Genomic DNA, 12,277 nt, shown 5'->3' on the forward strand with positions numbered 1-12,277 from the left:
AAAAAAAAAAAAAAAAAAAAAAAAAAAGGAATGGGATAGAGGCTCAGAAGCAGGTTAGATGGCAACAAGGAAACAATCTGGATTAAAAATTTGTACCAGAGTCACTTGTGAATAATCAAGAATTGAGGTGTGGAGTTGTGTCCTAGGCCAACTTTTTCAATTTAGTTCACAGAACATTTATTGAGCATTTACTATGTAACAGACACTGTGCTACATGGTAGGTGAAAAAAAAGGTTCCTGAAGAACTACTAGTCTAGAGATGTGGCGATGTTCTTGTTATTGAAAGAAGTAGGCCGGGCGCGGTGGCTCAAGCCTGTAATCCCAGCACTTTGGGAGGCCGAGACGGGCGGATCACGAGGTCAGGAGATAGAGATCATCCTGGCGAACACGGTGAAACCCCGTCTCTACTAAAAAAATACAAAAAACTAGCCGGGTGAGGTGGCGGGCGCCTGTAGTCCCAGCCACTCCGGAGGCTGAGGCAGGAGAATGGTGTGAACCTGGGAGGCGGAGCTTGCAGTGAGCTGAGATCCGGCCACTGCACTCCAGCCTGGGCAACAGAGCGAGACTCCGTCTCAAAAAAAAAAAAAAAAAAAAAAAAAAGAAAGAAAGAAGTAGCGTGGCAACGCTAGCCAGGGGGGAAAATAAGTACCTGAAGTTTACTTTGTCAGAATATGCTTTTAGCCTTATCAAATCATCCTTGCTCAAAAAGAAGACTGGATTGGGCTAGGCGTGATGGCGCAAGCCTGTAATCCCAGCACTTTGGGAGGCAGAGGTGGATCACGAGGTCAGGAGATAGAGACCATCCTGGCTAATATGGTAAAACCCTGTCTCTACTAAAAATACAAAAATTTAGCCGGGCGTGGTGGCGGGCGCCTATAGTCCCAGCTACTCAGGAAGCTGAGGCAGGAGAATGGTGTGAACCCGGGAGGCCGAGCTTGCAGTGAGCCGAGATCGCGCCACTGCACTCCAGCCTGGGCAACAGAGCAACAGAGCAAGGCTCTGTCTCAAAAAAAAAAAAAAAAAAAAAAAAAAAAAAAAAAAAAAAAAAAAAAGATTGGATTAGAATCCCCTCAGGGCCCGGGAAAGACCAGAGCAGAGGCAAGGACTGGAGAGTAAGTAACCTGGCATTCTGATGTCAAAGGAAAATTTTCATTGTCCCACTTTACATTTTGGGGGCTTATCTGTGGTAGAACCGTCCTGCTAAAATCAGGGCATCTTTATTCTGGATGCAGAGCAGTTAACTGCAAGTCATGCTCTCACTAGCTACTCATGGATTTCATTTTATTTATTTTTTTAAGGTTCTTCTTTGAAAAAGCAAATTTACTTCCTATCTAAAATGGTAATCTGTTTCAGATCTGTTTTGACTATTTGATTAGTCAAATTAATTTGACTAATTTAAGATATGTCTGCTTGTGAGTCGAGATTGCGCCACTGCACTCCAGCCTGGGCAACAGAGTGAGACTCTGTCTCAAAAAATTAAAAAAAGAAAAAAGATATGTCTGCTTGATTATAACAATCAAGGGACAAAAGATTCCTTCTCCCATATTCATATATATTGGCATCCATTAAGCACATTCTTATTGTGTTGGGTATTCATTTAAGTCTCATTTAACTTTTTCAAACTGTAAAGATAGTAAGATTATTTAACCCTTTTGATCCATTATGTTCAATGAACCAGTAGAGTATGGTATTTAATATTTGGTAATTAATTTATTCCCTGACTTTTTTTTGGTTTTGTTGGTCTATTCATTCATTCCACAGTTATTTACTGAGTGTCTATGCTATGCCAGGCACTATTCTAGGTATTGGGTTTGTTACTTGTCCAAAGTAAAATAAAACTAACAGAGGCAGATATAACTATAGATTAATTTCCTCATCCCTAAGTTTAATACACAAAATTTTCTATTGAGAGTTAAAAATCCTATTTATGTTCCCAAGTGAAAAAGTGTTAGGAATTTGAGTAAACCACCTATTATAAACTTTATGAATAATTTTTATTTCTATTGTTTTTAAAGATAACATATTTTATTTATTTATTTATTTATTTGAAACGGAGTCTCGCTCTGTTGCCCAGGCTGGAGTGCAGTGGCCGGATCTCGGCTCACTGCAAGCTCCGCCTCCCGGGTTTACGCCATTCTCCTGCCTCAGCCTCCCAAGTAGCTGGGACTACAGGCGCCCGCCACCTCGCCCGGCTAGTTTTTTGTATTTTTTAGTAGAGACGGGGTTTCACTGTGTTAGCCAGGATGGTCTCGATCTCCTGACCTCATGATCCGCCCATCTCGGCCTCCCAAAGTGCTGGGATTACAGGCTTGAGCCACCGCACCCGGCCTAAGATAACATATTTTAAAGCTCAGGTATAAGAACTCAATAGAGATCATGAAAAGATACCATATTTAACATTAAGTTTTCATAAATATTCTATTTTTTGAGCTCTCTTACATTTTATTTATTTATTTATTTATTTATTTATTTATTTATTTATTTATTTATTTATTTTTTTTTTTTAAGACGGAGTCTCGCTCTGTCACCCAGGCTAGAGTGCTGTGGCCAGATCTCAGCTCACTGCAAGCTCCGCCTCCCGGGTTCACGCTATTCTCCTGCCTCAGCCTCCGGAGTGGCTGGGACTACAGGCGCCGCCACCTCGCCCGGCTAGTTTTTTGTAGTTTTTAGTAGAGACGAGGTTTCACCGTGTTAGCCAGGATGGTCTCGATCTCCTGACCTCGTGATCCGCCCGTCTCGGCCTCCCAAAGTGCTGGGATTACAGGCTTGAGCCACCGCGCCCGGCCTCTCTTACATTTTAAAGGTAACTCATCCAAAGTTTTATTTGCAAATGTGTTTTGATTTTCTTCCATCATATTTCCTCTACATATTTCATAATAAAATAGAAAGATATAACTTAAATTCTTTCTGACCTATGTATTTTTTGTGGATCAAATACAATTATCTTCTACTTCAGAATATAAATTTTATCTGTTCTTCTTAAGTCATCACATCAGGGAGAGAAAAGTATTGAAACACTCATATTATTACAAGGTAGGTCTGTGGCAGCATGCCAAAAATAAAATTAAAATCCCATGAATTCCAGACCAGGGTTTTCTTTCTTGTTGATTATGCCAGTGGTGTCTTTCTTCTAATTCTGGTTGCCTATCTGAGAAATCCTGGAGCAAAAAGATCCAACTGAATTCCTCTTTTTTGCTCCCTATACTCATAGAGCCCCAGAGGTAAAAGAAAGGAAAGTGCCAGACCTGTCAGCACTCATGATCACTTCCTCCGAAAAGACAGCCCAGCAAAACCTTCTTTTTCACTCTTCAAACACATGATCACTTGCCCATGTTGAAAGGACACCAGCTGGTAATGTGATCTCTTGGTAGATTTCTGCATCTATCTGCTATCTTTCTGCTATCTTTGCTTTCCTCAAATTGTTTCCATGCATTCCCGATAATCTGCGTCCTTTGCTGTCTCTCTGGTCCTGATACACTGTCCACGTAGCACACTGGCCATAGCTTCTATGGCCTTCCCCTTTTCCTTGAACATATAAAGTTCTCTCTGTCTCAGTGCTCTTGTGCTTGTTGCTTTCTCACTCATTCCCATCTCTTGCACCAGCTGGCTAGCTTCTATTTGTTTTTGAAATTTCTGCTTAAATGTTACCTCATCAGGTAGGCTTTCCTTACTCTCTGCTGGAGTAAGTCCTCTTATCTGAAGCAAGTTTCTTTTTTTTTTTTTGAGACAGAGTCTTGCTCTGTTGCCCAGGCTGGAGTGCAATGGAATGATCTCAGCTCACTGCAACCTCTCACTCCTGGGTTCAAGCAATTCTCCTGCCTCAGCCTCTCAAAAGTAGCTGGGATTACAGGCACACACCACCATACTCGGCTATTTTTTGTATTTTTAGTAGAGACAGGGTTTTGCCATGTTGGCCAAACTGGTCTTGAACTCCTGACCTCAAGTGATCCACCCTCCTAGGCCTACCAAAGGGCTGGAATTACAGGAAGAAGCCACCATGCCCGGCTACAAGTTTCAGAATTACATATTGTATATAGTTACATGTGTGTTTACTTGCTTAATCTCCCCTGCGGATAATAAGCTCCATGCAGGCACAATGTCTGTTTCATTTCCTCTGGATCTGCAGGGTCCACCATATTTCCTGGCACATAGTAGAGGTTCCCTCCCTTTATTTGTTGAATAAATGAATAAGTTAATTGGTTCCAGAAAATAAACATGTGTCTTCCATTATTCATGACTAGGCATCAATATATTTTTTCCTACCTTTCCTTTTTTACTTTTTCTTCTAAGAAGAAACTACAGCCAGGCGCGATGGCTCACGCCTGTAATCCCAGCACTTTGGGAGGCTAAGGTGGCTGGATCACGAGGTCAGGAGTTCGAGACCAGCCTGACCAACATGGTGAAACCCCGTCTCTACTAAAAATACAAAAATTAGCCGGGACTGGTGGCACGTGCCTATAATCCTGGCTTCTCGGGAGGCTGAGGCAGGAGAATCGCTTGAACGTGGGAGGCGGAGGTTGCAGTGAGCCGAGATCATGCCATTGCACTCCAGCCTGGGCAACAGAGCAAGACTCCATCTCAAAAAAACAAAACAAAACAAAACAAAAAAAAAGTACAGCCAACAGAAGTGAAAACAATTCTTAAACATGCTGTCTCACTGGAGTTAGAATGTGATCACTGGCACTCATTAAAACAAGTGCATACATTCCTTACATATACTTAATAAAAAAGATTATAAGGGATTCTCTTCTGTAATTCCATATTATGGACGGTTTATCTAAGGTCTCTCAAAATATCTTTGAAGAATTCCTACAAAGAATTGTATTTTTCATAAAGTATTTCAACTTATGAATCCTCATAGCCTTGTATGAAATGAGAATTTTTAATTGGAAAAGAACACAAAAATAAAAAACAGAATAATTCACTCACAAGTCAGAATTTAAGGTTGGGTATGGTGGTGAATGCCTGTAACCCCAGGCATGGGAAGCCAAGGTGGAAGAACTGCTTGAAGCCAGGAGTTCGAGACCAGCCTGGGCAACATAGTGAGACCCCCCGCCATCTCTACAAAAAAATTTAAAAAATTAGCCAAGTGTGGTGGCACACACCAGTAGTCCTAATTAGTTGAGAGGCTGAGTGGGGAGGATGGCTTGAGCCAGGAGTTTGAGGTTATAATGCACTATGATCACGTCACTGCACTCCAGCCTGGGTGACAGAACAAGACCCTATCATGATGCTTTTGTCATTGTGCATCATGATAAAAAATAAAAATTATTTAAGCCGGTAGAGAGCTAGCCTTAGAAGAACTATAAACAATCAATCCAAGAAATGGTAGAAAATAGTAGAAACTGACTCTAAAACAAATTGTATGTTGGGAATAAAGATTAAGAAACATACTTTTTGGTTTTTGAGATGGAATTTCACTTGTCACCCAGGCTGGAGTGCAATGGCGCGATCTTGGCTCGCAACCTCCGCCTCTTGGGTTCAAGTGATTCTCCTGCCTCAGCCTCCCGAGTAGCTGGGATTACAGGCGTGTGCCACCATGCCTGACTAAGTTTTTCTATTTTTAGTAGAGACGGGGTTTTGCCATGTTGGCCAGGCTGGTCTCGAACTCCTGACCTCAGGTGATCGGCCTGCTTCGGTCTCCCAAAGGCCTGGGATTACAGGCATGAGCCACTGCGCCCAGCCAAGAAACATACTTTTGAAAGAGCATACTTCTAAAAGGGCACAACCAACAGGTTACGCTCAGGAAGACTTAAGGTCTACAGTATTAAGATTACTGGTTTAGAGAAGGACTTACCAAATTCTTCAACTTATATATTGATGATGATGGACATCAGAGTAATGAGAGAGGGAGATGAAGAAATAGGCACAGATGTAGGCTATGTAGTCCTTTGTTACTTTTTGACTATAAGAAAACTGTCTCATGCCAGGTGTGGTCCCATACTGCAGTTGCAGAAAGGTAATTGAAACATGTGGAAGCTAAGTGACTTGAACTGGATTCATTATGATTGACAAAGCCCACCTCTGCGGAGGGTATCATGAAACGTACCTTCTTGTGCACGACAGAGGAGCTGGAATTGATTGTGCTTTCATCGTCGTGCATCATGACAAGTTCAGAACTGCTCTCATCCATGACCTCCTGCATGCTATTCACACTGCTGCTCTGGCTGCCTATGCTCACGGACATGCTTGGAATGGAATGGTTGCTGTCCAGGCTGTCCATTTCCCTGTTCAGGCTGGTTCCATGTTCACTGTCCTATAAAAATGGGGCATTGAGGTTAGAAAAGACTGAAGTTAAAGAGTCAATCCATTGACTAAAGTATCAAGCACACTGAATTTTGTAGTGTCAAGTTGCTTTTCTGCCAAATCTGCAAAGATGAACTTTTTATGTACTGGCTCCACTACTCCACCACCATTTTCAGACATCTCAAATTCGCTTCTTATATCTTCCCCAGGGGCCATTCTGGACATCTGGTCATAAGTCTCCAAATGCTGCCATCCCAGGGCTTTCCCCTGCATAGACACTATCATATTATCATGTTGCTATTCAGTCAGCAAAATCAAGCCAGGTTTGTAAGGGACTTTCTGGAACATCAAGGAGCTAGAGGAAGACTGCCGGCCACTACACAGGTGAGTTCTAGGATATCTGCAAATACAGCAGTGGTGACTTGAAAAAGTAGAGTGGAAAGAGTTTTCAGATATTTGACAAGCAATATGCTTCCTCGGCAAGTTATTATTGAGTAACTTCATATCTAAGCAGGGGTATTAATTCTACTTTCCTGGACAGGTAATTAGTCTGCCTCCCTCAAGCAATTCTATCATGCTTATCTCTGTAATCTTATTAAATATATCTGTTAAATAATACTGGTATTCATCACTACTGGCCCAAAGACTACTATTTGAAAAGTGGTAAAATAATCAGAACATATAATTTATCCATCACAGTGGGATATCTTTTGATATAAGATTGAATAATATAATTAAATCCATTTAACTACAAATAAACCTTGTTCTCAAAGAACCATACTGTACACATATAACTTTAATAAACTGTTACTTAGCCATGGCAATATAAAAAATTACTGGGTAATATAAAATGGAAGATAATACATTATATTTTTAATAGGCTTATTTTCCCAATTAAAGGGGATCATTTCTAAATACGCAATCAAGAAATTTTATAGTTCAATGCAACTTTCTGAGCTTCATTTTTAGAATTATTGATAAAATACTTTTATGTTTATTTTATTTTCTATTAAAAAGCTAAAATACATTCATTCTTCATTCTTGTCTTCCTTTGTATTTCAATTTAGAGGAAGAAGAGTCCTGGCTCAAGCCTGTAATCCCAGCACTTTGGGAGGCCGAGACGGGCGGATCACGAGGTCAGAAGATGGAGACCATCCTGGCTAACACGGTGAAACCCCGTCTCGACTAAAAAATACAAAAAAAAAAAACTAGCCAGGCGAGGTGGCGGGCGCCTGTAATCCCAGTTACTCGGGAGGCTGAGGCAGGAGAATGGGGTAAACCCGGGAGGCAGAGCTTGCAGTGAGCTGAGATCCGGCCACTGCACTCCAGCCTGGGCAACACAGCCAGACTCTGTCTCAAAAAAAAAAAAAAAAAAAAAAGAGTCCTTTCTCTTATTCAAGGCTAATTCCTCCACTAATACTCTTGTTCTTATTCTGTCTACGTTCTGAAATCCTGCCTCTTTAACTATATCCCTTTCTTCTATCTTCTGACTCTGCCCTGGCTCCATCTCTACTGCATTTAATGATGAAGAAGCCTGTCTTATATTTATGGACCTGTCTACATGCTGCCCACTCTTACTTTTCCTTTTTAACCCAATTTCGGAATCTTAACGTAATTACTTTTTTTGCTGTCTCCCCCTTATCAAATCCCATGAATTATACAACCCCAGTAATCTACTATTCATTCTACCTAGTCCTGTAAAACTGCTTTTACTAAGGTCATTAAGGATTATCTAATTGAAAACTTCTATCTGTATACCAGCAAGAGTATATAATGCCAGGACCTTAAACTCAAAAGGCACGAAACTGAACTCATCCTAAACCTACTCTTTCTCTCTGGTTCATTTTCTCTGTTCTTGGTATTGACATACTCCTAGCCACCCAGGCTCAAATGCTCAGAGTCATCTTAAACTTCTCCTCATCTGTCACTGTCAATGGGAAGCCATGGATTATCAAATCTACCTCTACGATGCTTCTCAAAAGTGTTCCCTTTTCCCCATTCGCATTGACACTGCCCTTATTACCTCTTGCATGGACTATTAGCCAGGATGTTGCCCATTCAAATCCATGTTACACTCTGTTGCCAGAATAATCTTCCTAAAGCACAACACCTTTCTGAGTCTAGAATACCCTATGCCCATTTGTCAGAAACCACCCACATTATGTCCTCCAGGAAACCTTCACTAATCCCACCAGCAGACTTATTTTCTCCCCATGATGGACCCCTGCAATGGGGAACACTTCTGTAGCACTTTTCTTTCTTTTTTTTTTTTTTTTTGAGACAGAGTCTCGCTCTGTTGCCCAGGCTGGAGTGCAGTGGCTGGATCTCAGCTCACTGCAAGCTCCGCCTCCCGGGTTTACACCATTCTCCTGCCTCAGCCTCCGGAGTAGCTGGGACTACAGGCGCCCGCCACCTCGCCCGGCTAGATTTTTGTATTTTTTAGTCGAGACGGGGTTTCACCGTGTTAGCCAGGATGGTCTCTATCTCCTGACCTCGTGATCCGCCCGTCTCGGCCTCCCAAAGTGCTGGGATTACAGGCTTGAGCCACCGCGCCCGGCCCAGCACTTTTCATATTTTGCCTTATATAAGTGTTATTTTATGAACATCTCTTGTACAACCCTTCAGGTCTCTTAAGGCAGACAGCATCAATTAATTTTTATCCTCAAAAATTTTTCAGAGTGCCCAGTCTAGAACTTTTTCACATAGTGGGCATTCTAAAAGTACCTGCTAAAATAAATTAAACCTACTTCCTCATCCTCCTGTGACTCATTCAAGGGTCCATTTCGTGTCTCTTGGAAAAGTATTTTTTTCATTTTTCGGTACTGTAGGTTATCTAGCTCTCGAACAGCATCTTTTGTCCGCTGTATGAGGTCAATGAGGACACGTATTGGCCGGTCTCGTCGAACAAAGTCATGCTGATTGAGGGAGGAGAAAAAAATAAATTGATAATGAAGAAACATCCTTAGGTGCAAGGTACAGATATCAAAGGAAATAGAGAATCATAAAATAGTTCTATGGATATTACAGAAATAACAAAATATGATTTTCATGTCATGTGTCCTTTCATATTTTGTAAATCTCATAGATAGCTATGCTTTTTTTTCTTCTTCCTTAAGCCCTGTTTTGCGGATATGAGAATTCTTTTTAAAAATTGTACACATTGCCAGGCACGGTGGCTCATGCCTGTGATCCCTGCACTTTGGGAGGCAGAGGCGGGTGGATCACGAGGTCAGGAGTTCAAGACCGGCCTGGCCAAGATAGTGAAACCCTGTCTCTACTAAAAATACAAAAAATTAGCCAGGTGTGGTGGCACGTGCCTGTAGTCCCAGCTACTCCGGAGGCTGAGGCAAAGAACTGCTTAAACCTGGAGGGGCGGAGCTTGCAGTGAGCCCACATCCCGCCACTGCACTCCAGCCTGGGTGACAGAGCAAGACTTGGTCTCCAAAAAAAAAAAAAAAAATTGTTTATATTTAAAGTATATGGCAAGATGTTTTGATACACATACAAATAGTGAAATGATTTCCACAGTTAAGCAAATTAACATATCTGTGATCTCATACAGTTACTTTTTGGTGGCGAAAGTACTGAAAATCTTTAGTCTTAGCAAATTTCTCAGATATAATACAGTATTATCAACTATGGTCCTCATGCTGTACACTGGATCTCTACACTTATTTATCCCACATAACTAAAACTTTGTACCGTTTAACTTTTATCTTTCCATTCCCCATCTCTTTCAACCACCTTTAATTTTGTGTTTTATTCTTTTTTTTTTGAGACGGAGTCTTGCTCTGTCGCCCAGGCTAGAGTGCAGTGGCCGGATCTCAGCTCACCTCAACCTCTGCCTCCTGGGTTCACGCCATTCTCCTGCCTCAGCCTCCCGAGTGGCTGGGACCACAGGCGCCCACCACCTCGCCCGGCTAATTTTTTTTTGTATTTTTAGTAGAGACGGGGTTTCACCGTGTTAGCCAGGAGGGTATCGATCTCCTGACCTCGTGATCCGCCCGTCTCGGCCTCCCAAAGTGCTGGGATTACAGGCTTGAGCCACCGCGCCCGGCCTGTTTTATTCTTTTGTTTAGTTTCCTCAAATAAGTGAGATTGTACACTATTTTTTTGTGTGTCTGGTTGATCTCACTTAGAATAATGTCTTCTGGGTTTACATGTATTGCTGCAAATGGCAGGACCACTTTCTTTTTAAAGACTGCATATGTAATAAATATCATAAATAAATAAATATATAATAAATATAATAAAATATTATTCAGTCATATATATGATTGAGTCTTAAATATCTATATCACATGCACCATAATTTCTTCTATCCTTTCATCCACTGATGAACACATAGGCTGTTTCCTTATTTCGGATATAGTGAAAAATGCTGTGATGAACATGGGGGCACAGATATTTTTATGAGGTGCTGACTTCATTTTCTTCAGGTGTACAACCAGCAGCGGGATTACTGGAACGAGTAACATTGTGATTTTTGGGTTTTGGAGGAACCTCCATACTGTTTCTCTTAATGGCAACCCCAATCTACATTCCCACCAACAGCATATAAGGATTCCCTTTTCTCTACACCCTTGCCACTTCTTATCGCTTATCTTTTTTGATAATAGCCTTTCTAACAGGTGTGAGGTGACAGCTCATTGTGGTTTTCATTTCCATGTCCCTAATGATTAGTGAATGTTGAGTATCTTTTCATATGAGAATTCTTGAGGTTTACTTTATCATATAAGTAATAAAAAAATCACCAGAACTTTAAGAAGTAGTAGGTAGGCTTGTAACTTTTAAATCTGAAACTATGTAATAAGCCAAAGCAATGCAGAGTATAGTCTATTCTTTTTTTTCTTTTGAGATGGAGCCTCACTCTGTCGCCCAGGCTGGAGTGCAGTGGTGCGATCTTGGCTCACTGAAACCTCCACCTCCTGGGTTCAAACAATTCTCCTGACTCCGCCTCCCGAGTAGCTGGGATTACAGGAATGCACCACCACGCCTGGCTAATTTTTGTATTTTTAGTAGAGACGAGGTTTCACTATGTTGCCCAGGCTGGTCTTAAACACCTGAGCTCAAGTGATCCACCCGCCTCAGCCTCCCAAAGTGATGGGATTACAGGCGTGAGCCACCGCACCGCACCTTGGTCTATTCTTATTATAACTTGCCTCAATCCTCACCCCCATATGCATTATCCCTTGAAAAACAGACTTGTGAATATTTTATTTTCTATTTCTGTGGTCATATAGTGTATGCTTGAAAATATGCCAGCTGTTCAATTTATCCAGAGGTCAAAATTCTGGCAACTTCATTTCCCCAATAAGAAAAAGGGTCTCTGAGGAGTGAAAACAACTGCTCTAAAGTACATAAATTATTCTTGATACAAACGTCCCTCACTTTCAATATTATTAATGATTGTTACATAATCTGGTTTCCTAGTTTCTCAGCCCATAGCAGGTTAGACAGAGAAGAATAGTGGAGAAGTAGGCCTGGCGCCGTGGCTCACGCCTATAATCTAGCACTTTGGGAGGCTGAGGCGGGTGGATTACTGGAGATCAGGAGTTCAAGACCAGCCTGGCCAACATGGTGAAACCCCGTCTCTACTAAATATACAGAATTAGCTGGGTGTGGTAGCGCGCATCTATAATCCCAGCTACTCGGGAGGCTGAGGCAGGAGAATCGCTTGAACCCAGGACTTGGAGCTTGCGGTGAGCCGAGATCGTGCCACTGCACTCCAGCCTGGGCGACAGAGCCAGACTCCATTTCAAAAAAAAAAAAAAATTTAAACAGGCCGGGCCCGGTGGCTCACGCCTGTAATCCCAGCACTTTGGGAGGCTGAGGAGGTCGGATCACAAGGTCAGGAGATCGAGACCACGGTGAAACCCCATCTCTACTAAACATACAAAAAATTAGCCAGGCGCTGTGGCGGGCGCCTGTAGTCCCAGCTAGTCCGGGCGCTGAGGCAGGAGAATGGCGTGAACCCGGGAGGCGGAGCTTGCAGTGAGCTGAGATCGCACCACTGCACTCCAGCCTGGGT

At 42.1% G+C, this 12,277-nt stretch overlaps 1 protein-coding gene across 6 annotated transcripts in view; it reads right to left on the minus strand.

The window, feature by feature from the left end:
- The window catches only part of TAOK3 (TAO kinase 3), a 226,053-nt gene that overhangs the window by 48,250 nt on the left and 165,526 nt on the right, over positions 1 to 12,277 (minus strand). For all 6 annotated transcript variants that reach the window (XM_023204435.2, XM_023204461.2, XM_023204442.1 and 3 more), the window contains exons 12-13: positions 8,994 to 9,161; positions 6,050 to 6,256 (exon numbers count right to left, since the gene is read on the minus strand). In XM_023204435.2, the coding sequence (XP_023060203.1) occupies positions 6,050 to 6,256; positions 8,994 to 9,161 (375 nt within the window). The remainder of the gene's footprint in view (positions 1 to 6,049; positions 6,257 to 8,993; positions 9,162 to 12,277) is intronic.

The sequence above is a fragment of the Piliocolobus tephrosceles genome, chromosome 10 (assembly GCF_002776525.5).
Source record: "Piliocolobus tephrosceles isolate RC106 chromosome 10, ASM277652v3, whole genome shotgun sequence".
NCBI lineage: Eukaryota > Metazoa > Chordata > Mammalia > Primates > Cercopithecidae > Piliocolobus > Piliocolobus tephrosceles.